General features: G+C 48.5%; 2 protein-coding genes and 1 long non-coding RNA gene across 3 annotated transcripts in view; 1 reads left to right on the top strand and 2 right to left on the bottom strand.

Annotated features, from left to right (window-relative positions):
- The window catches only part of Tead4 (TEA domain transcription factor 4), a 74,777-nt gene extending 69,600 nt beyond the window's left edge, over window positions 1–5,177 (bottom strand). The window contains exon 1 of the mRNA XM_027428373.1: window positions 4,962–5,177. The gene's annotated coding sequence lies outside the window, so the exon portion shown is untranslated. The remainder of the gene's footprint in view (window positions 1–4,961) is intronic.
- Window positions 4,070–24,968, top strand: LOC118239313. The gene is made up of 2 exons (XR_004771186.1): window positions 4,070–4,475; window positions 22,516–24,968. It is a non-coding gene; the product is annotated as an uncharacterized LOC118239313 (long non-coding RNA).
- The window catches only part of Tulp3 (TUB like protein 3), a 31,384-nt gene continuing 26,063 nt past the window's right edge, over window positions 19,890–25,210 (bottom strand). Inside the window, exons 8-11 of the mRNA XM_027428375.2 lie at window positions 24,508–24,622; window positions 23,570–23,668; window positions 22,882–23,053; window positions 19,890–21,902 (exon numbers count right to left, since the gene is read on the bottom strand). Of these exons, the coding sequence (XP_027284176.1) occupies window positions 21,769–21,902; window positions 22,882–23,053; window positions 23,570–23,668; window positions 24,508–24,622 (520 nt within the window). The 3' untranslated portion in view covers window positions 19,890–21,768. The remainder of the gene's footprint in view (window positions 21,903–22,881; window positions 23,054–23,569; window positions 23,669–24,507; window positions 24,623–25,210) is intronic.

The following is a 25,210-nucleotide window of genomic DNA, read 5'->3' as shown; positions in this document are numbered from 1 at the left end:
ATCTAGTGCCCTCTTCTGGCGTGCAGGCATATGTGGAGGCAGAATGTTGTATACATGATAAATAAAATCTTAAAAAAAAAAAAATTTAGGAGACACAAAACTCCACCTTTCTTGTTGCCTGATCCAGCTCGGCATCACTACTGCCCTTTGACCTCCAACGAAGCCCAAAATAACACACACACAGAAAGGAATCAAAATGTTCATCTGGCACTAGCCAGTAAATTAAGTGTAACTGGTGGGAACCCAGAGGTGTAAACAACAAACATGATGCAGAAAAGATCCAAGTGTCAGATTCTGACACCCAGCATTGGCAAGTGGCAAGCACGTGCTGCCCAGCTTCAGGAAGTTCCTGGCCCACAATCCCGGGAAGGGAAATACTCCTCATGTACCAGCTCCTGCGCTGAGACAGGTGTTCAATCATTCACAATGTTGCTTCCGAGAGCCACAGAGCACTGGGCAAGAGATGGACAAGAACCCAGCACTCTGCCATTTCCAGAACCTCATCTTGTCCCTTGGAGAAATAAATAAATCAGGCTAGCATGTGTTCTCTCTACCCCCACCCACTCCCTCTTGATTGGGTCCTGCCAGTGATCCTACAGCCACTCCTAAGGCTACTCTCTGAACCCCCAAAGATGACCTGTGAGAATCTGGCAACCTGAAAGCACACAAAGAAACTTCGTGGACTGGTACACCTTAGTGCGTGCACACAGAATCTGTCCCACCCTTCCACAGATGATGGCAAGATAATCATGTCCAGGCTCCTAGAACATTCCACCACCTGCCTCAAGCAGGAATCTCCCTCTGCCTGTCTTGCTCTGACTGTGGCTGAGGAACTCTTCTCACAGTTGTCCAAGTGACCCAAGGCTGTGTCTCCTTACTCAGAGCTCTGCCCAACATCACCTCCCATCAACTATTACTCGGGCTCAATGCCAAGGTGGAGAGCAGCCAGGTTGGAGGGCAGCCAGGAAGAAACAACACTAGTCTTTCATCCTGGCCAAGGCAACTCACAGAGCCATCCTGGGGGCTCCCGGGGAAGGGGACAACACGGTTCTAGCCCGGTGAGCCTGACAGGAACCTGGCAGAAGGCTACCAGACACAAGATCTTTGCTAGTAAGACACAGAACAGAGTCCTCAACCAAATAATGGGTCCTTCCGCTCAGGTTTCACCCTGAGTCAACAGCCCCCTTGGGCAGAGAGCCCCACCCCAGGGCCCATCCTATGTGTCATTAGCCCCTCCCCAGTGCCCTCTGCAGTTGTCCTAACACTCAACCGGATATGCAATCCCATCCCCCAGGAGGGTCACCCTGGCCTTAACACAGCTTCCATTTCCTGTCCCTGGTGACTCCTCTGAAGTCTATTGTTCCCATTGAGTTTGGGTCAAAGGAAGCTGGGTCCCCACCCATGGGGGCCTGCCTGCCTGCCCACCGTGGCCTGGCCAAGAAGCTGGCCCAAATCAGGGTAGGCCCATTCTCCTACCTTTCTGGAAGCTGGCCTGTGTTACAAGCAAACAGATGGGCACAGATCTTGGCCTGAAGTTCTGGTGGGAAATTTCCCACAGATCCTGTCCCACCAGCTGAGGGCCCCAGGAACAACCACACAGGTATGGCTAGACTCTCCCCGAACACACAGCCTTAAAGAAAAAAAAAAAAAAAGACAGAAAGAAAAGGCACGGAGAAAACTACCATTTCACAATAGGTCAAGGCAACCCTGGAGATGGAGACTCCACACTCACAGTGAGGCAGCCTGCCCTACCCCAGCCTCCACCTGGGCCCCTGAGTCTGGTGACACCCCGCCCTCAGGGTGCTGGGGAGCAGCTGTTCAGCTCCAATTTCAGAGCTTTAAACAGAGCTGCTGTTCCCACTTCTGCCAACAAAGGTTCAAGGGGGCAAAGGAGCCCTGAATTCCCAACTGCCACCAGACAAGCCTCAGCTACAGGAAGGGTAGGGCCCAAAGTCAGGGACCAATGTCTCTCTACCTCCCCCTGAGAAGGAGGAGACACAAGTTTGGCAATAGGTATGGCTTTGTGACTGTCACCAGCACAAGACTGCAGAACGGAGGCCAAGGGAGGCTGTGACATTTGCATCCTAGGAGATGGAAAAGACAAGAGCTGGGAGCAGAAGCTCAGCTCAGGGGTGGGGCAGTGTACTTAGCAAACCAGAACATGCATGCATGCATGCATACATACTCCCTCACACATACCTGGACCTTTAGAGGAAGGAGAATACATTAGAAGGCTTCTGGGGTCCTCCCAGACTGGCATGCTTATATCCTACTATAAAGTAGCTGTATAGTTTCTTCTCGGATGCAGGAGAAAATGCCTGCCTGCAACTATCTACCTGTACCACAAGATGGTAGACACCACCCACGTCAGACTGTTACGGTCTCTGTACTGGATGAACAATAGTAGCTAGCGTCTGGGGGCCCAAATATTGGGTTCCACAATGCAGTAGACAAGAATTCAAAGTGAAGAGCTTGGGTTTTCCTCCCAACTCAGCCACTTAGGGCATATACAATCCTAAAGGTTTTATGGTCCCTCTCAGGGTCTCAGTTTCCCCACAAAGGGGCTGGACATTGACAGAGGGTCCAAGGCTGCTCAGCAAACTCACCCGAGGGCAAGACAAAATGGAAATGAGAATATGGGAGCTGGAGGATGTTGCTAGGGTGGCAAAGGAAAACCTCCCCATGGCACAGGACCCTCAGCGAACGCTCAGTTCACGCTGGCAAAGCAAACATGATGAACAGGGTGAGGTTTCCCAAGGGGGATTCAGAGAAACGGTCATTCAAAATCCTCTAGTTTCACGTGGTATAAGACCCTGGATTCAGCCCTCAGCATGGAAAGGGGAAGGGGGCAAACTTGGGAAAACATAAGCTACTCCGTTTCCAAGGGCCCTGGGATGTGCTATTGGGAACTTTGCACTGAGTTTTCAATGCAAGTTTTCTGCAAGTATTAGTTACTCCCCCCTCCCCTCCCCCCTTCCCCTCCTCCCAGCACCCCATCAGCACCCCCCTCACTCTAACAATGTTACTCGGCAAGAAACTGAGTCCAAAAGCCTTAAAGGTAGTGAGTGAGTCTCAAGATTTGTGTCCCCGTCTGTCTGACCCCATGCTGTGCATTTTCTACCCCATAGAGCTGCTTTTGTAAACCAGCCTTCCACATAGCCTGGGTGGCTAGGGGTATGAAGCATTTCCCCGAAGATTATCTAATCTACATTAGCAGGATAAAAGGAAGGATAAACACAAGAGCCCCCACTCCTGACAGTTTTCTGTTCCTTCCCTCCAAGAAACCCTAGCTGTCATCTCTATTGTGTTAATGAGGGAGAACTCCGATGCCAAGCCTGTCTGTGACACTCACACCACGCTCCTGGGCGAAGCCAACAAGTTAAGGCCGAGGCAGCCCTCACCTTCCAGACTGTCACTAAGGCATTGAGCTACACAGAAACGAGGTAGCTAGCAAGCTATGAAGAATGAGGGAGCAACTCCCGTGCTCTGGAAGCTTGAGGCAGAGGATCACTCAGTTTGAACCCAGCCTGAGTTACAGAGCAAGGCCCCTATTTAGGAATTTTTAGGTCTAATAGTCATTAAGGAATGAGATTTTCCCTCTCGGTGCTCCAAGAAGAAGCAAAGCCTGAGAGGTAGTTTAGATGGGTAAACAGTGATGCTTTTTTGTCCTTGAGGCCAACTTAGAAAACTATCAATATCCCAACATCCAACATGGTCAACTAAGCCTGGTGACTCAGGCCTGTAATCCCACTATTTAGAAGGTTGAGGTAGGTGAATTGCTGTGAGTTCAAAGGCAGACTGGCCTTTTGAGTCTGTCTCAAAAAAAAAAAAAAAAAAAAAAAAAAAAAAGTTGGTTTTTGTTTTATTTTTGTCTTGTTTTTTTTTTTTTTTGTTTTGTTTTTTGTTTTTGAGGCAGAAGGATGAAAATCTTATGTTAGGGTAGTAAATTGTACCAGGCCAGGCTAGACTAGACTTCTATCCCAAAAGAAAACAAGGTCTCTCCCTTTTAGGGGGTCCACCCCCACAAACATTCCCCCAAAATCATCCTATTCCCTAAGGGCAGAGATGTCGGCCTCCCAACAGCTCTCTAAACCATCCCCCCAGAACAGGATCAACTCTCCCTCAGAAAGACAGCTGCCTGGAAGGGGGGCAGGTGTAGGCAGCTTCCTGCCAGCTCTGCCCAACCCAGCAGGGATAGGGTGGTGAGTGGGGGTGGGGGACACCTCCAACTACTACTGTCAAAGTCTCCCTGCACACAAAGAACTTGGGAACACTGTCTCCTGCTCCGGTTCTGCAGGAAGAAGCCAGAGCCAGAACCAACATCCTCAGAGCGAGGGCAGCCTTGGAGAGGAGGGAGGCATCACACACCCACTCCGACACTCGGGGTTTCACGCGGCACCCTCTTCAAGGTGTACTGTAGTACAATGTACACACTGTCACGTTCAGCGCAAACAAACACACCTACTGAAAGCAAGGTGAGTCACAGCGCACAGATCTCTCTCCCTCAGGTAACACCCAAAACTTAAGGATGCTGGCACAGTAAGATCTCGCTTGAACTCACTCACAGAACCGGAGTGTGGGTGTGCCTGGAGCCCCCCGCCCCCCCCCATGTGTGTGTGCATCGCGGCGCGCCCCTGGGCTGCCTGCTAGGGTGTAGTGCCTTGGAGTTTGGGGAGCTCTTGTCCATCACTCCTCAGCATGGGGAGCAACGCCGTCTCAAACCCTGGGGACCTCGGCAAAAGGTCCAAGCAACACACCTCCCTCCGGGGCGAGCTTCCCCTGGCCCAAAAGTAGAAAAGAGCCTGTCTGGGGCTCGGAGATCGCCTGCTTCTGATACTTCAGCCAGGAGACCCTGCTATGCCCAGCCCCTGGGCTCCACCTCCCGCACGTGCCCCAATGGTCCTCTAAGTGCCGCCCGGACCACGCGGGACGCGGATATCCTCGGAACTCGGCAGCCTTACCGGTCCCAGAGTGCGGGAGGCGGGGTGGGAGCGCTCGGCCGGCTGCAGCAGGTCCGCGCGGGGCGCCAAGTCTTCCAGCCGCGGCGACGGCTGCGGGGCCGGAGCGCGGAGCTGCGGCGGTCCCCACCCCCGGGGCCGGAGCTTGCAGAGGAGCCCGGCAGGAATGCGCGGAATGGGCGCTGGAATGAGACGCGCGCGGCTTGGGAGGGAGCGGAGGGAGTGGCGCTGCCACCCGCACCTCGGGGAGGAGACCCGGTCCGAGAGGGGCCGGGCTGAGCGGCGGGGCGGAGCCCGGGGGACCGCGGGCAACCACGGGACCCGCCAGGGCCGAGACACCCAGGGACCCCCGCGGATCCCTCGGCGCCTCCGGCCGGCGGCTCGCACCCACCCGCCTAGGCTCTGGTCTACCGATTTCCCGCTCTCGTCCGGGTCCCCACACACCCGGGTGGCGTTGAGTCCTAGCTGTCCCCCCACCACTTCCAGCTGAAAAGCGTCCCGTCGGCCGGGGTGGGGCGCGCCTCGCTGCGCTCCTGGAAGGACGCGAGCAGGAAGGGCTGGTCCCTTCCCCGAGGCTGCCACCGAGGACTCTCGCTCCGGGAGCAGGAAGCAGGAACTCCCGGCTCTGCTCCCAGATCCGCCACCGCTTTCCCTCTCCAGCCCTCCCTAGTACTGGCCCTTTCAGTTCTCTCGGTGTCCCTCGGGATCTGCAGAACTGTCACTCAGAAAGCAGGGAAGAAAGGGGAGACCGGTCATGTGCTCGGTTGTAACTCCGTGACTCTTTATCCTGTTAAAGGGTCCACCGGATGCTGCGAGAATAATAAGGATATAGGGTCCCCGCAAGGCTTCGCAGAGAGTTAGAATTTGGCTGGGGGACCCTGGATACAGGACAGAGTCCTCATGAAGTTAGAAGGAAGTCTGGGCTTCTAAGTGCCAAATCAATTTAGGAGAAATTGACGTGGACTCGGGCTGAGTAATCTTTATAACAATTTGGCTTAAAGCAGTTACAGTTACTACACAGCTCCAGCACCCACCCTGTCGCTTTGGGAAACTTAAAACCAAAGAAAAGACTATTTGCAAAAATCGAACAATCTCGGGAGCATTACCATTTAGTTTTTATTGCCGTGGTTCTCCCAGTTGGAGCTCCTGGGCCAAACAGAAACCCTTGAAGGCAGTAAATCGCCGGATTTATCTTATCTTTTCCCAACACTAACATAAGATGGAGATATACAGACTAAATGAGGGGAGGGTAGCATGGGAAAGGCTGGAAAGAAAGTATTATAAATGCCACGGTTGTGCCCCAGAGAGGTGAACCAAAGAGTCTGCGGAAATGCTGGCATCACGGGACTCGGTAGCATCCAGCCTTACAAAGTTAAGACTTTGAAGGAAGCAGCCCTCATTTGGATATATAAATTCTGGTATGCTTATTAAATAATGAGTCATATCAAAGCTTAGTCATATCCCATTCACATGAGAGGAGCAGCACAAGGCAGTGTATCTGTGAGCGTGACGTACAAAGTGTCCCGTCACTTAATTCAACAATCCTTTGTTGAGCTTTTGTTGACTCTGGCACCAAACTAAGCCCAGAAACAGGCCCCTGCCCTCAAGAAGCTCACCGTCGAAGCAAGACAGTAATTCAATAATGCATCATCCAACATGAATTCAAGAACAGAAACAATGAGATTCAAGGCATGGGGTGACTTTTCCCAGTGTGATGTTTACTTGGGGCCCTGTGTGTTCCAGACAATGCTCTACAACAATGCTGTGGCCCCAGCCTTAATTTGTTTTGGTTTTTGAAACTGGTCTATTGAGTTACTCAGGCATACCTTGAACTCTATCTAGCCTTGGCATGTTTTGAACTGGTCAATTCTCCTGCCTCAGCCTTGGGAATAGCTGGAATTAAAGTGCAGGTTTTTGCTACCAGGTTTGTGGGATGACATTGATCCAGTTCTTGAGGGACACATGAGTTTGCCAAGTGGTTTTTCAGGAAGATTTGGTTTGAAAAGTTAGGAGCCAAAGGGTGTGGTGGTGTACACCGGAAATCCTAGCTGGAGGGAGCTTAAGACCAAAGAGTAAGAGAAGTGGACATCAGATTGTGAGGTTCACACAACCTGAGCTGAAGATGTGGCCATCATGAAGGCTACTTAGACCTAGGTGTGACTTTCTTGGTGCTGTCATTAGACCCTCTGACAACAGTCTTAAATGTCATGTAGATTCTCCTGTCCCGTCCTAAACAGACTCAGTGACCCTAAGACTGAAAGAGAGAGCCTCAGGAACTGGAAATAAAGTTAAAATTCATGTGTGATCTGTGAATAGAGGTTGCCCTTTAAGCTGATAAACTGTTACAAATGGACAGAGGACCACGGCACACCTACAGTAAGAGCTCTGGCTAGCTGCGGTGTGATGGCCTGGTGGCAAAGGCCTGAGGTTAAAGCAGGAAGACTAGGCATTCAAGGCCAGCCTGGATTATACTGCAAAGCTCGGTCTCAAAACCAAAATATAATTAAGTAATTTCCACTACAGAGAAATGGCATAATATGAGAGGGGAATCTGGACAGGACAGTGCAGGGTGCAGACAAAACAGCTCTTCACTGACAGCAGAGGAGGACGCACAGAGAACCCTCTGCTTACTTGCTTCTCTTCAAGACAGTTGGGGATCCAAGCCGGAAAAGTGTGTCTTCTAGCTTCCCGGTTCTTACCCTTACAGACTTCTAGAGTAGTCTAGGTCTTCGGGAATTCCACTTTCTGAGCAAATGAGGGCCATCTCAAAACCTTTCTGCTAAAGAGAACTAATCAGACGCACCCATCCTGAGGGGCTGCTGGCTGCCGGTGACTTTTCTTTAGTTGGTGTGTATGTGGGTGTGCCTGCATGCACACAGGTACGCTCTAGGCCGGAGGAAATCAGATTCCCCTGGAGCTAGAGTTCCCTGATGATGTGAGCTGCCTGATGTGGGTGCTGGGAGCCAAACCCCAGGTCCCCTACAGAGTACTAAGTAACCACTGAGCAATCTTTCCCAGACAGAGGTCATCTACCCTGCCCAGGTGGGTTCAGAATGCTTGAGACAGGACCTACATTCATTCACTGACCCTCAAGAATGATCTTCTGGTGGGAATGTTTTAGCTGTTTACATCCAGCTGGAAGACACAGAGCCCCTCCGATTACATCAGATGGCCTATGACTTGCCTCGTTTCCTGGGTCTCCAGACCACTCCAGTCTGACAAGTGGGTGGAGGCCAAAGGCAAGGTAGTTGTGGTCAAAGCTGGTTTTGATGTGGGGAGGGTATTTGTGTTGATTAGGCCCCAACTCAAACTTTTAAACCATATTAATTAGTGTTACCATGTGCTGTTTGGTATTATTTCCATTCCTGAAATAAACTTTGTTTTTGTTTTTAACCACTTGGGTCATAATCAAAATATTTATAAGGATCTTTTATTAAACAAATTCACTCACATCTATGTGATGGAATTGGTCTGAGCTGCTAGTAGCAGAGGGATGCTTAAAATTTGTAGTAGTTTTAGTGCTTTGTTTAGTGCTAAGGATCAAAATCAGGGCTTCACATACACTGTAACACTGAACTACACTCCAAATCAGACATCCATGATTTACTACATGAAAAAGAGCAGATCCTTGATGGGCATGGTGACTTGGTCTATAGAATGAGTTCCAGGACAGCAAGGGCTACACAGAGAAACCCTGTCTGGAAAAAAAGAAGAAGAAGAAGAAGAAGAAGAAGAAGAAGAAGAAGAAGAAGAAGAAGAAGAAGAAGAAGAAGAAGAAGAAGAAGAAGAAGAAGAAGAAAAGGCAGATCTCCTCCCCCCCACCCCCCCACCTCTCTCCATCTCTCACTCTCTTTAGTTTTTTTGAGACAGGGCTTCTCTGTGGCTTTGGAGGCTGTCCTGGAACTAGCCCGGCTCTGATATCCATTCTTATATAGGCTTCCACCAGAAGGTGGTCCCAGATTAGAGATGTTTCTTCCTACCTCAAAGATTCAGATTGGAGCCGGGCAGAGGTGGTGCATCTCTGTGAGTTCAAGCCCAGACTGGCCTACAGAGCGAGTTCCAGGACAGCTAGAGATACTCAGAGAAACCCTTTCTCAAAAAGCACCCCCACCCCGAAAGAAAAACTGATTCAGATTAGAAGTGCAGAGGTGGTACATGCCTTTAATCCCAGCACTTGGGAGGCAGAGGCAGGTGAGTTCAAGGCCAGCCTGGTCTACAGAGTGAGTTCCAGTGTGTGCCTGTGGTGGTAGTAGTGGGGAGGTTGCTGGATCATCCCAATTCAAATTAAGCAAAAATGCCTCACAATTGTGACCCATTTGGGGGTTTTAGTTAATTCTAGATGTAGTCAAGTTGACAACCAAAACCAGCATCGCACCTACTTAGCCATCTCTTCAGCCCCTAAAATTTCTTTTTGTGGCTCAGCCAACCAGCTGCTCACAATTACCTGAAAACTATAGCTCCAGAGAAATCTATGCTTCTAGGCCTCTAGAGTGTGTGTCTGTCTCTCCCTCCTCCCTCCCTCCCCCCTCTCTCTGTTTCTCTGTCTCTCTGTCTCTCTCTCTGTCTCTCTCCCTCTCTCTCTCTCTGTCTCTCTCTGTGTGTCTCTCTCTCTCTCCCTCTCTCTCTCTCTCTCTCTCTCTCTCTCTCTCTCTCTCTCTCACACACACACACACACACACACACAGAGGAAAGATTTCAACAAATAAATCTTCAGGAAACACCAACCTTCAAAAGTCCCAGGCTTTTCATGAATTTTGTTACCCAAAGTTTTCACTTCAGCTATTGCTAAGTCACAGTTTGTGGGTCCAGAAATTTTCCCAGTGACTCAGTTTCTCAAAAACAAAGGGGTAATGGCAATTGCCACCAAGGCTGACCTGATTTCCAGTCATCTCACCAGCCCTGTGTTAGTTTTATTATTTCATCCTCAAAGAGGTTGTTGCTGGAGGTTTATGTTGGTGATAGAGCCTAACACACACAACGCCCTGGGTTCCAAACCACACACACACACACACACACACACACACACACACACAGCACACATTTGCGCACCAGGGACACACTAGGCAGAGTGTATAGACCAGTGGTCTTGAATATACCTAGCTTGTTCAAGGCTGTAGATACAATCCCCAGTACTGAAAATAAGTAAATAAAATTAATATGCTCTCAGCAAACTACCTTGGAAACAGCAGGTCCTAATGGTTAAGTTGTATCCCTTCCCATACCTCACAGTGTGACAGTGTTTGGAGGTAAAATTCTTAAAAAAAAAAAAAAAAACCTACTTATTCTTGTGTGCATTGGTGTTTTGTCTGTGTGAGGGTATCGGGTGCCCCGGAACTGTAGTTAAGGACAGTTGTGAGCTACCATGTAGCTGCTGGGAATCGAACACAGGTCCTCTGGAAGTATAGTCAGTTTTCTTAACCACGGAGCCATGTCTCCTGCCTCAGAGGTGAAATTCCTTAAAGAAGTGATTAAACAACAGGAGTAGTGACTCACTCCTTCATTTCAGTATTCCGGAGGCTGAGGCAGGTGGATTGCCATGAGTTTGAGGTCAGTTTGGACTATATAATGAATTCCAGGCTAGCCTGGGCTATAGAGTGAGACCCTGTTTCAGAAAGAGAAACAATATGAGGCTGGAAAGATGGCTCAGCAGTTAAGAGCACTTTTTGTTCTTGCAGAAGATGGATGTTGAGTTCCCAGGATGGCGGTTTACAACTGTGTGTGCGTGTGCGTGTGCGTGTGCGTGTGCGTGTGCGTGTGCGTGTGTAACTCCAGTTCCAGGAGTTCCGGACGCCCTCTTCTGGCCTTCCTGGGCACTGCAGGCACATGACACACACACAAGCATACATGCAGGCAAACACTCCTGCACACACATTTGAAATTTTTGTTACAGCTATTTGTTTATTGTGTACATGGAAGCCAGAAGATAACTTCCAGGAGTCACTTCCTTCCACCAGCTGTGTCCCAGGGACGGAACTCCTGTTGTCAGGCTCAGTGTCCTTATGGCAGGAAGCCTCTTTATCCACTGAGCCATCTCAACAGCCCTGTTTGTGTTTCTAAAGATTTACCTGATTTTACTGTGCCTGTGTGTATGTCTTGTGAGTGTGTGTCCATATGTGTGGGGCAGGAGTAACCCTCAGAGGCCAGAAGAGGGCATCAGAGCTCATGGAAATGGTGTCATAGCTCATAGGAATTTGTGAACCACCCCGCATAGGTGTTAGGTGTTGACTTGAACTCTTGTCCTCATGATTGGCCAGCGAGCTATTGAAACCACGGAGCCACCTCCCAGACACCTCCTGACTGCCACACTCTTCCAGACAGTGTTAAACCTATGTCAGGTTGGCTCTGCTCCCCAAGTAATTGGGAGTGATCCCCGTCATATAGTTTTAAGATTAGCCTCAGATTCCTAACCCTCCTACCTCTGAGTACAGGCTTCCACTACCAGCCTCCTTGACCATAAATGACTCCCTCAGCCCCTTGGTAGCTAAGAGTTACAGGTACACAGAGAAAAGCGATCTCCCCTGCCTCTCAAGTGCTGACAGCCCAGAGGAAACTGGAAATGTGACACCCTCTTCAACTTCCACACAGAAGACAACTTGGAAACCAGAAATCAAGATGTCTGTGGCTGGTAAACAACATCCAACCTAATGGATGAATTTTAATGTGTTTGCATTCAAATAAAAAATTTCTACACATCCAGGTCCAGTTGATGCCAGTCTCAAAAAGACCAATAAACAAGTAAAAACAATAATTGTAGTGAGAGATCCACCCAGCCCACCTGTGGTGCTGACCATAGGTGGTCACAGGTGTGTATGTGAGCATGTGGTATTAGGTCTGGGGTCCGGTGCAGGCTTGCTCTCTCTTGGTTTTGTTTGGGTCACAGAGAGCAAGCCTCTAGTGGTTATTCTGGTTGCAGCATAGCCATGGACCATCTAAAGGGGTATCCTAAGAGTGACCGTGATACCTCAGGAGAGAATTCAGGATTAAGCGAGATATCAAGAGTGAGGTGTAGCCTCCAGGCGGTGGTGACTCACAACTTTAATCCCAGCACTGGGGAAGCAGAGGCAGGTGGATCTCTATGAATTCAAGGCCAGCAAGGTCTATAAAGCAAGTTCAGGACAGCCAGAGCTGTTACATAGAGGAACCGTATCTCGAAAAAACAGACAAACAAACAGAACGAGGCGTAGGTGAAGGTTATTGAGTGAGGAACTGGATGTTTACGCATAAAACATTGTTAACACACAAACTGACAGTCTGGTCACAAGAAAACGACAAATGATTGAAAACATGGCTATGTTAGCCCTGGTGACTCAGCATCCATGAATATGTACAACTTTATGTGTCCATTAAAATTTTAAGAAACAAACAGGAAGGTCTGGGAATGTGGCTCAGTTGGCAAAATGCTTGCTGAGCATCTTCAGAGCCCTGGTTTGATCCCTGGTGCAGCACATCCAGGTGTCTATGACTCCAATTATCTCAGCACCTGGGTGTGTGTGTGTGTGATGGGGGGCGGGGGGAATAGCACTGCACAGCCAGGTGTCTATGACTCCAATTATCTCAGCACCTGGGTGTGTGTGTGTGTGGAGGGGGGGGGATAGCACTGCACAGCCAGGTGTCTATGACTCCAGTTCTCTCAGCACCTGGGTGTGGGGACGAGGAGGGGGCAGGATAGCACTGCACAGCCAGGAGGGCCAGTAACTCACTGTCTTGTGTTACATTTAGGACTTCAAAGGACAGTGTGGGGTCCATGAGACCCTGTCTCGGAAAACCACAATGAATAAGTACATAAATAAATTGAACAAAAATGGAAAGAAAAACCTAAGGAAAACCAAAAACTGGTCAGGTATTGGTGGCACACCCCTTTAATTCCAGCACTTTGGAGGAAGAGACAGGCAGATCTCTGTGAGTTCAAGGCCAGCCTGGTCTACAGAGCAAGTTCCAGACAGGCTCCAAAGCTACACAGAGAAACCCTGTCTTGAAAAGAAAAGAGAGAGAGAGAGAGAGAGACAGAGACAGAGACAGAGAGACAGAGAGAGAGAGATTCCCCCTTTCTCCTTCTTGTGGCTGGAGAGAGGCTCAGTGGTTAAGAACACCAACTGGTTTTTTCAGAGATCCTGAGTTCAATTCCTAGCAACCACTTGATGGCTCACAACCATCTGCAATGAGATCTGGTGCCCTCTTCTGGCCTGCAGGGACACAGCAGACAGAACACTGTATATATTTTAAATAAATCTTTAAAAAACAAAAACAAACAAAAAACAGAAACCATATGCAGTAATTCCCTCGCCAGATCAATATGGAGCCTAATCAGTGTAAGGAAGAACTATGCGTTTTGGTTTTGTTGTTGTTGTTGTTTATTTCAAGGCAGACTCTTCCTTCACAGTCTAAGCAGCGAATTAATTCATGAACCTCAGTCTGCCCAATGTCACCACACCTAGCAGGACAGTATCAGCTGATGAGGAAATACGACCAGGGAACGAGCAAGCCGCAGAGCCAGCTTCAGAGCATGGGGTGGGAGATTACAGACACATTTTCATTTTTGCATCAACACTGAAAAGACGTAGACTGGAGAGAAGCTTGGAAGTGACTATCGAATAGAAAGAAGGTGGAGGGGGTAGGAGTCGACGTTGCAAAACTGTTCAAAAATTATTCCTATCAATTTTATGGATTTCTTTGCAATATTTGATAGCGTCACCAAAGAGGAGAGCCTCGGACATATGAGGCTTAATCTAGAGCAGGTTGGCACCTAGGGGGGAATATGGAGATTAGGCTGATCCAGATGGGAGTTTCACCCTAACTGAGGAGTTTCTGGCGAGTCTCTGTGGATGTGTGCGACCTGTTGCTCAGGCTTCTGCCTCCAAGATTCCCCACCATGGTGGACCATACCCTCAAACTGTGAGCCAAAATAAGTCCTTTCCCCCTTAAGTTGCTTTTATCAGATCACTGCCTTACTGCTGTAGCAGAAAAAGTAACTAGGACACTCTATTAATACCTATATACCTGGCTAAGGATAATGTAAAGTAATCCAAAAGCAAAACCAAACAACATGTAACAATTTACAATTTTCTTTACATTTTATTTTGTGCATGTGGCAGTCAGAGGACATTTTTGGGAACTAGATCGAGGGCTCAAACAGGTTGTTAGGCTGCAAGCAACTTTACCTGCTGAGCCATCTATTTTTTTGGGGGGGTGTTATTGTTTTGTTTAAAAAGAAGAAAAGAGAAATTGCTGAGACAGACATATTGACTATAAGTTTATTATAAGGCCCAGTAGAATGGGGAGACTAAGAAGAGGAACAGGGTAATGGCTGACCGCCATGGCCGGTCGCCATAGAGAGACAGAGCGAGAGCATAGGTGGGGGACAGAATAGCACAGAGAGCGGGACAGAGAACGGGAACAGAGAGAAACAGAGAGAGAGAGAGAGAGAGAGACAGGGGGAGAGAGGAGAGGGGGAGAGAGAGGGAGGGAGGGAGGGAGGGAGAGGGAGGGAGGGAGAGAGAGAGAGAGAGAGAGAGAGAGAGAGAGAGAGAGAGAGAGAGAGCGTAAAGGGGCAGGGGCCTATCTTTTAAAGGGGTCCTCTGCACCTGCGTGCAGACTTCTTTCCCATGGAACCTTGGGCTGACCAGGGTATTGCCTGAGTGGATTCCACCAGGTAACAGGGGCGGGCCAGCATAATGCCTGAACCTTTCAGGGTGGATTTCAAGGCAGGGTTTCTCTGTGACTTTGGAGGCTGTCCTGGAACTTGCTCTTGTAGACCAGGCTGGCCTCGAACTCACAGAGATCCTCTGCCTCCTGAGTGCTGGGATCAAAGGTGTGTGCCCCACAACCTGGCTGCCAGCCTTCAGTTTTAAAATCACATAATTCCTGGCTTTTTTTTTTTTTTTTTTTTTTTTTTTTTTTTTTTTTTTTTTTGCCTGTCACCCTCATTTCCTCCTCAAACCATCGTCCTAGGCTTCCTGCTCCTAAGCTGAAGGGACCAGTATCAGTACAAGACACCCAAGACCAAGTTCTCAGCACAAAGGAGATGACAAAGACAGGAGATAGAGGACAAGGGAGAAGGAGAACGGAAAAAGGGAGAGGGAAAGGGATATTTGTCCTGGAGGACAAAGGACTGCCTCTGGATAGAGAGAAGACAGACGTGGCCCATAGGCAAGTGGCAGTTTATAAAGGTAAAAAGGGAAACCTTTTTTCCCTTAGTTAGGGTTTTTTTTTCCCCCCGAGTTAGGATGAGGTGTTTAATTTTGATAGGTTAATTAGGTGAGCCCAAGGGGGCTTTTGGTTGCTGGATTTCAATACTTTATTAGCTGGACCTTGGTTGACAGTCTCACAAGGAGAGCGTCAAATAAGGGAACAGCCCTTGGTGAGTAGCTTTAGGAATGTGATCTAAGGGTTTTTAGCAAAGCAGAAGGGATCAATCAGGGAAGGGCAAGGCCTGCCATGTTTGCCGTGTTCTGTGCTGGCCAGAGTCCCTTTGAAAGCTTCAAAGAGAACTGCTGACCGTTCTAGAAATATTGGAGTCATAGAAGGACAAAACGTAGGTCTGTAGCATTGCCCCGAGGCTCCAGAGCCACCTTCAAACTAAAGATGTGTCTAAACATGGCCAGAGGCCAGGGAGACTTCTACTCCCACCAGGGCCCTGCTGAAGTGTGGATGATGAATGCCACACAAAGACCCTTGTATAGAAAAGGCTGGCGGCCAGCTTAGGTGGAGCCTTATGAGAGAGCCTTAGGTCACTGGGGGTGTGCCTTCCAGGGGGGACTGTGGGACTTCCACCATCCCCCTTTCTTTTGCTTCCTGTGTGGGAGATGAGTGTTTCTCCATGCAATTCCTGTCATTTGCTATCTGACTCCTCAGCCTGAACATGATAGATCCCACCCAACCAGAAGGTAGAGATCAGTTTTAGTTGAAGGACGTGGTTCTTCCATGTATGAGGCTCTGGGTTCTGCAGATTTTAAACAGAAAGCAAAACCAGTCTCCTCCTTGCCTGCCTGTGGGCACTCTATGCTGCTTTCCTGCTCAGGTCAACTGTGTGGGAGGGCAGCATGACAGGAGGCTAAGACTGACAGAAAGGCCTGGCAGGGCTGGACACACATATATAAACTGCTCAAAAAGAAAAATGGGTGGGGGGAGAGGAGGAAATATTAGCCAGGCAGTAGTGAAACACTCCTTTAATCCAGCACTCTGGGAGGCAGAGGCAGGCTGATCTCTGTGAGTTCAAGGCCAGCCTGCTCTACAGAGTGAGTTCCAGGACAGCCAGAGCTATGCTGAGAAGCCCTGTCTCAAAAACTCAAAAAAGAAAAGAAAATGTATGAGTGTTTTGCCAGCACATATTGTTAATCCCAAAGATGCAAAAAGAAAGAGTTACCTATCCAAACCATTGTGACCAAATTAATAAAGGCAGGCAATTAATTAAAGCAAGCCTTTTTATTCCTGAACCCCTAAGGTGGAGTTCCAGAGGTCAGCATTTGGACAAGAGGAAGACAAGCTTTTTATAGCTCAGGGTAGGGGGTTTCCAAATGGGGGATTTGGCAGGCAAATAGAAGGGTAACAGGAGTTAAGTATACAGGTTAGCTCTAACATAGATGTGACTGCAAGGTGGTGTACCAAGGTGGCCATAACAACAGATTGTCATAACAACAGATTGTCATAACAACAAATTGTCATAACAGCCTTTTGAAACAAAGGTAGGGTTGCAAGATAGTTATAAAAACTTTTTGAAACAAAGTCATGGTTGCTGTTTCCTGGGACAGGCAGTTTAGAACAATTTGTAGTTAAGGTTACAGGAGGGCATAGCCCAGGAACAGGTTCCATCATAAACAGGAATGAGCCTAGTTTGTCTTTATGATAAGATGGCTTTTTGAGGGGTGGGGGAGGTTGAGACAGGGTTTCTCTGTAGCTTTGGAGGCTGTCCTAGAACTAGCTCTTATAGACCAGGCTGGTCTCAAACTCAGAGATCCGCCTGCCTCTGCCTCCTGAGTGCTGGGATTAAAGGCCTGTGCCACCACTGCCTGGCTTGATAAAATGGTTTCCAAGCTTAAGCTGGAGGCAGGCTGGCTCTTCAATATGCCTGTGCACCATGTGTGTTCCCGGTGCCTGCTGAGGTCAGAAGACAGTGTCGATCCCTGGAACTGGAGTTATAGAAGGTTACGATAGGAGCTGCCAAGTTAGCACTAGGCATTGAATTTAGGTCCTCTGGGAAAGCCACAAGTGTTCTTAGCCTCTGAGCCATCTCTCTAGGCCCTGACTTTATTTTAAAAGTATTTAGAGCCAGAAGTGTAACTTGTGGAGATAGTTTAACTATCAAGACTCAATCCCCAGACACCAAACAAATAAATAAAAATGTACTTGTGCTCTTATCTTAAAGGGAATCTGGGTGGTGTGGTCACTAGAGCTCTTAAAGACTTGTAATATGCATTATTGACCACAAGGTGGCGCCACAAAACTGTCTTACTTTCTCTCATAACAAGGCAAGGTTGGTTGTGTCCTTTGCATACTGGGACTTTTGCTAGTTTGTCCGGCTGTGTAGACCAGATTGGCCACCAAGGTCCCCTTTTCTTTCTCTCTCTCTCTTTCTTTTTTTCTTTTTTCTTTTGGTTTTTCGAGACCGAGTTTCTCTGTATTGCTGTGGAGGCTGTCCTGGAACTCGCTCTTGTAGACCAGGCTGGTCTCAAATTCAGAGAGATCCGCCTGCCTCTGCCTCTTGAGTGCTGGGATTAATGGCATGAGCCACCAACACCCAGCCAAGGTCCCCCTTTCTGGCCTTAGCCTCTAGAATTACAGGCATGTGAAGACCGTGGCTTAAAAACAAACAAAAACAGCAGGAAACCCTTGATTTAGAGAGACCAGAAAGGGGCTGCAGAGGCTGGGAACAAGGTGGCCTGCAGAGTCCCAGTGTTTCTGTGTGGATGTCTCTGAGCACTTAGAAAATTACATATATGACAAAAAGAATCCACAAGTGTCAATCTAAGGGATAATATACGTAGTGAAATAGATGTTTATTTTGGGGTCTTGGGGCAGGGGTTGGTGGTGGTGGTGGTGAGGAATGGCTCATTTGGTAAAGGTTCTTGCCACAAAAGCATGAAAAGACCCTGTTTTTGAGACAGGGTCTCTCTACTTGCTCTGGCTGCTCTGGAACTCATGATGTAGACCAGGCTGGCCTCAAACTCACAGAGATCTGTCCAGCTTGGTTTGTGGTTTGTAATCCCAGCCTAGCCTAACCCAGGAGCCTCAGGCCAGAGGCCTTTTCTCACAAAGTAAGACTGGCACTTGAGGTCGACCTTGGGCCTCCACATGAGTGTGCCTACACCCGCACACGGTCCTGAACATATAACACGGCCACCTACAAAAGGGGCTATCTGTTAGGTTATCCTCAACTAGTTACAGGATAGCCTGAAGCATGAGTTTTTTTTTTTTTTTTTTTTTAAATCCAGAGGCTTAGTATAATGGCAACTCCTTTAATCATAGCACTCAAGAGGTAGAGGCAGACAGATGTCTGTGAGTTCAAGACCAGCCTATTGAATTGCAAGCCAGCAAGGACTAGAGAACTTGTATACAAGAGATGGGGGGTAGGGGGGTAGGAAAAAAGAAAGAAAAAATTCATACGGAATCCTCAGTATGTAACCCAAGCTGGCCTCAAAACTGAAGAGCCTCCTCACTTAACAGCCCAAGTTCTAGTATTACAAGTATGTCACCATGCTCAGTTCAGACCTTTTCTTTTGGCTAAGAGTGTGACCTAGCAAGCATCTGAGGCCCTGGATTCCATCCCAAGTACTGAAAGAAAAAACAAATACAAAAACTTCGGATCACTAAATGTTAAAACCAAATGTTAAAACCGTTACAAAGACTGGGCAGCCACCTGGGCAGGGGTGGCACACGTCCCAGCACTCAGGAGGCAGAGGCAGGCAGATCTCTGTGAGTTCCAGGATAGCCAGGGCTGTTTCACAGAGAAACCCTGTCTTGAAAAACCAAACCAAACCAACAAAAAACTGTTACAAAGAATCTATTTGGATCTCAACACTTGAGCCAGAGGCTGGAGACGGCTCTGTGGCTTCTTGCATTTGCTGTTCTTCCAGAGGGCCAGAGTTCGATTCTTAGCACACACAACCACCGGCAACTCCAGTTAGAGTGGATTCACTGCCCTCTTATGGTCTCTGTCGGCCCCAGGCACACATATACACAAACACAAGTGAAGCAAAACACCCATACACAAAAAACTAGTGAGAACCCCACCACCCAAAACAAAACTAACCCACAACTACGGCCATCACGGACCTTAGTCACATAAAATTATGCAAAAAGAAAAAGAACTAAATTCTCACCTGGGGCTTTTGACTTCTATCTTTATTGCTGCTGGGGAGTGAAAGCCCACGGAAGATCTGTGGGCAGGTGCTTTCTTTCCATTTGTCAATAGAGGTGGCCCTTAAATGTGAACAGAGTGGCCATGGCAACACAGCCCTGTGGTCTCAGCTCCTGGGAGGCTGAGGTAGGAGGGATGTGAGTTCAAAGGCAGGCTGGGCTCTATAGTGTATTCCAGGCCAGCCTTGGTTACACAAGACCCCGTCTAAACACACACACACACACACCATACACATACACTGGAATAGGAGGTGGCCTCTGTTTTCCTGTGAGATGTTCTGCTTGTTTTGCTGTATCCTGTGCACAATGTCAACAAAAGATCCAGGAGGCTCAAGATGATGCAGGTGTCCAAGACAACGCAACCTGGCTCATCAGGGCCCCTTGTACATTCTGCTCTGGGTTCCAGGATCCATGCAGAGAGCTCTAAGACCTTGAGTATGATTCAGCTACCTCTTTCCTAAACAGGTTTCTCAGTCTGTGGTACCCCAGGACTGAACTCTGTTGCTACAAAGAACCAAAAGAACATTCCCACAGAATACAACAGGAGGAAGCCAAAGGATGAGGGAGAAGGTGACATTATTTTTATATAAATATCTTTATTTATATGGCATATAAAAGGTATAAATATGATTTATGTAAAACCGATCACCTGCACACTCAAGCAGAGAGTCTGTGAAATGGGCGTATACAGCTCTCTTAGCTGGACAGGAGTAGATCCAGTGGACCAAGGCCCCCATGCCAGCCATCGCACTGGAGATGAACGAACAACTCTCTGCTCAACAGAGGTGGCTTGTGAGGGACAATGGGGGGCAGAGGTGTGACAGGCTGCCGAGCACATTTGTCTATGAACAAGGCACTGAATGGGAAGCATGCCTGAGGCAGAAACCAGTGATAACTGAAGGGACAGACAGGACAACAGGACACCCGGGGAACCCATGCTCCCACATCTCATGCCATCACATAGCCGTTTGATGCTGAGCAGGGAGCAACAGAATGCAGGGGCAAAGGGACCTCCTCCACACGGACAAAACCATGGAGCAGTAGCCAGGAACCCTTCGCCCACACCGGAAGCCGCTTGGGAGTGGACAACCACTGAATGCAGGGCCAAAGTTTTGGAATTCTCAAGGTCAGGTACACCCCGGGCTGGTGAACTAGAGAAATTTGTCATGATCTGCCAGGAAGTGTTCATTATCGCAAAGCCTCGGGGAGTCAAGGAGTATCTGCACTGGTGGGTCAGGCTTGAGGCCCAGAGACGAAGCTGACCCGGCAAGGCCTGTGGAGTGAGTGAGGCAGTCCCGTTGACTCTTACACGAGACGAAGACGCCGGAGAGAAAGGCTTTCAGAGGTCTGGCCAGTCACTCTGCTGAGGTGGTTGCCCACCACCCTGCTCTGAGGACAGGGAGGAGGGAGGCTGGGGCATGAGAGCCTTCCCAGACCTCCGGAACAAGGTAGCATCACATGACCCAGAAAAAGAAAATATGACACTGACTTGAGCTCCTGAAGGCAGATGACACCTACAGCCATTATCACCGTGAGGTAAAAGCCACCAGGAGTGGATTCGGCACGAGTACCTCTTAAGAGTCAGTCTTGAAGGACGGTGGTGGTACATGCCTTTAATCCCAGCACTTGGGAGAGAGAGGCAGGAGGATCTCTGTGAGTTAGAGGCTAGCCTGGTTTACAGAGTGAGTTCCAGGGCATCCAACACATGGAAACCCTGTCTCAGGAAAAACAAAACAAAAAAAGTAAAAATAAAAGGAGTCAGTCTGCTGCCCCTAAAATGCAAACCATGTCTCTTTCTACTTATGATCTGGAAGATGCTTCAGCCTCAGAATACAGAGTACAGAGTACCAAGGCAGGCTGGCAAACCAGAGCCCAGGCCAAAGTAGGCCAATGCCAACTGTGTAAATAAAGTTTTATTGGGCACAGCTATGCTCTTTGCGCACCAACTGGTTATGGCTGTTTTTGTGCTAAAGAGGCTAACTGGAGACACCATCAAACCATCGGCTGACAAAGTCTACAGGCTCCTGTCTTAGAGGTTAAAGGCATCCAAGGGAACAGCCCCCTTTTGAAAGAAGGAGGCCCAAGTAAGCATTTCATCATAAGAACCTGATTCTGCGGGAAGTGCCTGAGCACAGGGAAGCCACGCTTGCTGCAGAGGACCTGCTGTGCGGTCAGGAGTCACCGGTGTGCCCAGGAGTCCACCTCCCTGGGCTCTAAGCCATCTCTCACCCACACGGAGCTGTGGTCTATGACCAGGTCTCTGAAGTTCCGAGAGGGCATGAACGAGTGTGTGCAAGCATGGGTGCACATGAGCGCACACATCAACATTCGCACACGCTCGCTCATCCCCAGAAGGAGCAGGGCAGGAGGTTGCTCTTCCTGTGCTGGGCCAGGTCAAGGGCAGCCGCTTTCTGCTCCTGAAGGCTCTGTGGTGAGGACGTTCCCTACTTGCTGGTTCTCATTCGCATGCCAGCTTGCTGTCAAAGCTGGACAGCCCGATGGCGAAGGCTTGAAGTGCACACAGTGGGTAGTTATAGTCAAGTGTGAACACATCATCAGCCACTCGTCCAAACTGCATGACTATGTAGTCAGCTGGAAACAAAGAAACGAGCACGTTAGAGGTTAATGTGATTGTACTGGGGAATGGGACTAGCTAGCCACAAGCTCTCTTTAAAATAGACTGGCGAGATGGCTCAGCGGGTAAGAGCACTGGTTACACTTCCAGAGGACCTGGGTTCAATTCCCAGCAACCACGTGGCAGCTCACAACTGTCTGTAATTCCAGTCCCAGGGGACCTGACACCCTCACACAAACATACATGCAAACAAAACACCAATGCACATAAAATAAATAAGTTATTTTTAAAAAATAGGCAACTAAGGGGGGGGATGGCTCAGTGGTACAGCACCTGCCTAGTATGTAGGAGGTACCAAGTTCCACTCCCAGCACCGAAAGAAAGAGAGAGAGAGGGAGGGAGAGAGGGAAGAAGGAAGGAAGCAAGGAAGGAAGGAAGGAAGAAGAAAGAAAGAAAGAAAGAAAGAAAGCAGGAAGCTTGTAGTTGGGTGTGGCGGCACACACTTGCAATCCCAGAATTCCAGAGGATGAGACAGGAGACACACAGCTCCATCAGCTGGGCCTACATAGCAAGACCCTGACTCAAAAAGGTAAAAATCAGACATTTCTACTTCTGTTCTTCTTCCTACAGATTGGGAAATTATTCCTGGCTAACATGGAGCACAGGAGGAAAGCCCAGAGAAGCAGGCAGGACCAGATGTGATTGGGCTGCAGTCACTGAGGTCACCTGCACCTGGGTTCTAAATGGCCTCACCCAAGAGTTCTTTGCTGCACCACAGAAAGATGCTCACACTCCTCTGGCCCTGTGGCTCTGTCTTTTCAAGAGATCATTAATTCAGTCACTCTCTGTTGGCATGGTTTCTTTTGCCACTCCCTCCTGGCATGGCTTCCTGGAAGCGCTCATTTCCACGTCTGCGCAGAGTACCTTTTCCAGTCCCACCTAGCCCTTCCCGCCAGCCCTTCCTGCCGGCTTATGGTCCCCTTCCCTCGGGCTTACGGTCATTTCCATGAACTATCTGAAAATTCTTCACAGATGCCTGAGTGACCCTGCCATGGAAGTTGAGGACATAGGACTGGGTGTCGTCACTCCACACGGGGGCCTTGTTGTGCAGTTCGATCAGGTTCTCCATGGATTTGTTTTGCCACTTTGAAAGCAAGCTCTCGTGTTCCTGTGTGGAGGGGAAATGACTGTCATGTAGTCACAATTCTGAGAGTTGGAAGAGGGAAGAGGGAAAAGGTTGAAACGGCAACAGAGAACTGAAGCCAAACAACACCACAGCTTTATGATTCTTTTAAACATTTTTCCCTACTTTAAAAACAACTATGTGTGCTGGGAATTGAACCTGTGTCCTCTGGGAGAGCAGCCAGTGCTCTTAACCACTGAGCCATCTCTCCAGACCCAGCTTTAAGATTCTGATGTGCCATCTGGCATTTCTCAAGTCAGCATCTCTGGACCACCCCATCCTGGGGATCGTGAGCAGTGGCTCTTCTAACAACAGAAGAGCTACACACCAGCCTGATTCCAAAGAAGCAATCCTTCTTTCTTTTCTTTTTTAACTGGTCTCTTCTGTACACTATTACTGCATTCAGAGTGTATCACTGTGTTCTAGAGACCCCTGCTGATGGAATATATTTTTTCTTCTGTCTTTGAGACCCGATCTCACCGTGGATATATTTTTACTTACATTTCGTGGCCGAAATGGGATGCGTTCATGATTCATATTCATCCCTGGGATGATCACCGACATTTTTCTAGGACCTTTAAAACCCAGTACATTGGTTTCCTGGAAGACAGGAAAACAAGGCTGAATTTGGAAACGGAAGGGAAGGAAAAAAACTTAGATCTATTTTTATAGGAAACCTCCTCTGGCACAGAAAATACTGCCAGCACCAAGAGCACCAAAACTGCTGCCAGCCTCAAGAGCACCAAAACCAGTTTCATTCCTTTGCTGGGGCTAAACACAGAACCTGAGAATCGGACACAGAAGTCAGGCGTGGTGGCACACACCTGCACAAACATGTCCCAGTACTTGGGAGGTGGAATTGAGAAGAGTGTTTGAGGCCAGGAGTTTGGGGCTAGCCTAGGCAAAGTGGTAAGACCTTGTCAAGGAAGGAAGGAAAGAGCCAGCTGTGGTGGGACACACCTTTAATCACAGAGTTCAGCAGGTTGAAGCAGGAAGGCTGAGCGTTTGAGGCCAGCAAGATGGGCATACAAGAAGACCCTGTCTCAAAAGAAAAAAAAAAGACTACAAGAAAAGAAAGGAGAAAAGAAAGAAATAAAGATAGAAAGAAAGAAAGAAAGAAAGAAAGGAAGGAAGGAAGGAAGGAAGGGAAAGATTAGATGCAAAGAGATGGCTTTAATTTTAACTTATTTTTTATTGTAGTCTCAGGCCAAAGAAAGAATAAGCACCAGGAAAAAGAAGGCAGCGGAGAGCGAATCATAACTGAACTTGGTGATACAAATCCAATTAAAACTCAAATACAAGAAGAAATGATGCCAGTTCCTAAAAGGGGATCAAAGGAGCATCAACGGGGGAAGAGAGCAGAGCTGGCTGTGGACCTGGCTGGCTGCACAGGAGGGCACAAAGGAGAGAGCACCAGGCAAGGCAAGGATAGCACTTACATAGCAGATGGCGGCCAGCTCCTGTCGGGTGTGGGCCTTTTCCACCAGACCCTGGGCCTTGACTGGGTTGACACCATGGTCATACACTGTGAACTTGGTCCCCATGAGATTGGATCTGGTATCAGGAGAAAAAGCTACCATGATGATCTGTATTTCCCTCTCGAGGAGACAAGCAGTCGGGACACCTGTCTGCCTGCCAGTCAAAGAGCGGCACAGACACAATCTCTCAAAGACCAGGCATCACAAGGAAGGGCTTAGATTTCCTTTTCTTACTAACTTAGAGTCTTCCTCTATATCCTAGGCTGGCTTTGAACTTATGGGCAAAATCCTCTTGCTTCAGTCTCCTAGGTACTGGGATGATGGGCATGAGCCACACTATGCCTGGCCCAAGATTTTCTTTAAGTTTTAATTTAAAAGAATTTAATAAGCAATTTATCAACAATAAATAATTTAATAAGTCATTACTATTATTATTTTACTTATTGAGACGGGGTCTCTCTATGTAGCCCTTGCTCGTCTGGAACTCATGATCCACCTGCTTCTGTGCCCTAAATTCTGGGATTAAAGGTGTGTGCCACTATGCCTGGCCTCAAGAGTTTCTTTTAACTTTTTCCTGTTTCCATATTTTGTTTTTTGAGACAGGATTTCTCTGTGTCACAGTCCCGGCTGTCCTGGATTCACTCTGGAGACCAGGCTGGCCTCA

This window comes from Cricetulus griseus, chromosome 8 (genome assembly GCF_003668045.3).
Source record: "Cricetulus griseus strain 17A/GY chromosome 8, alternate assembly CriGri-PICRH-1.0, whole genome shotgun sequence".
NCBI lineage: Eukaryota > Metazoa > Chordata > Mammalia > Rodentia > Cricetidae > Cricetulus > Cricetulus griseus.
The sequence above is the reverse complement of the archived record's forward strand: the minus strand, read 5'-3'. Positions and strand labels throughout refer to the sequence as shown.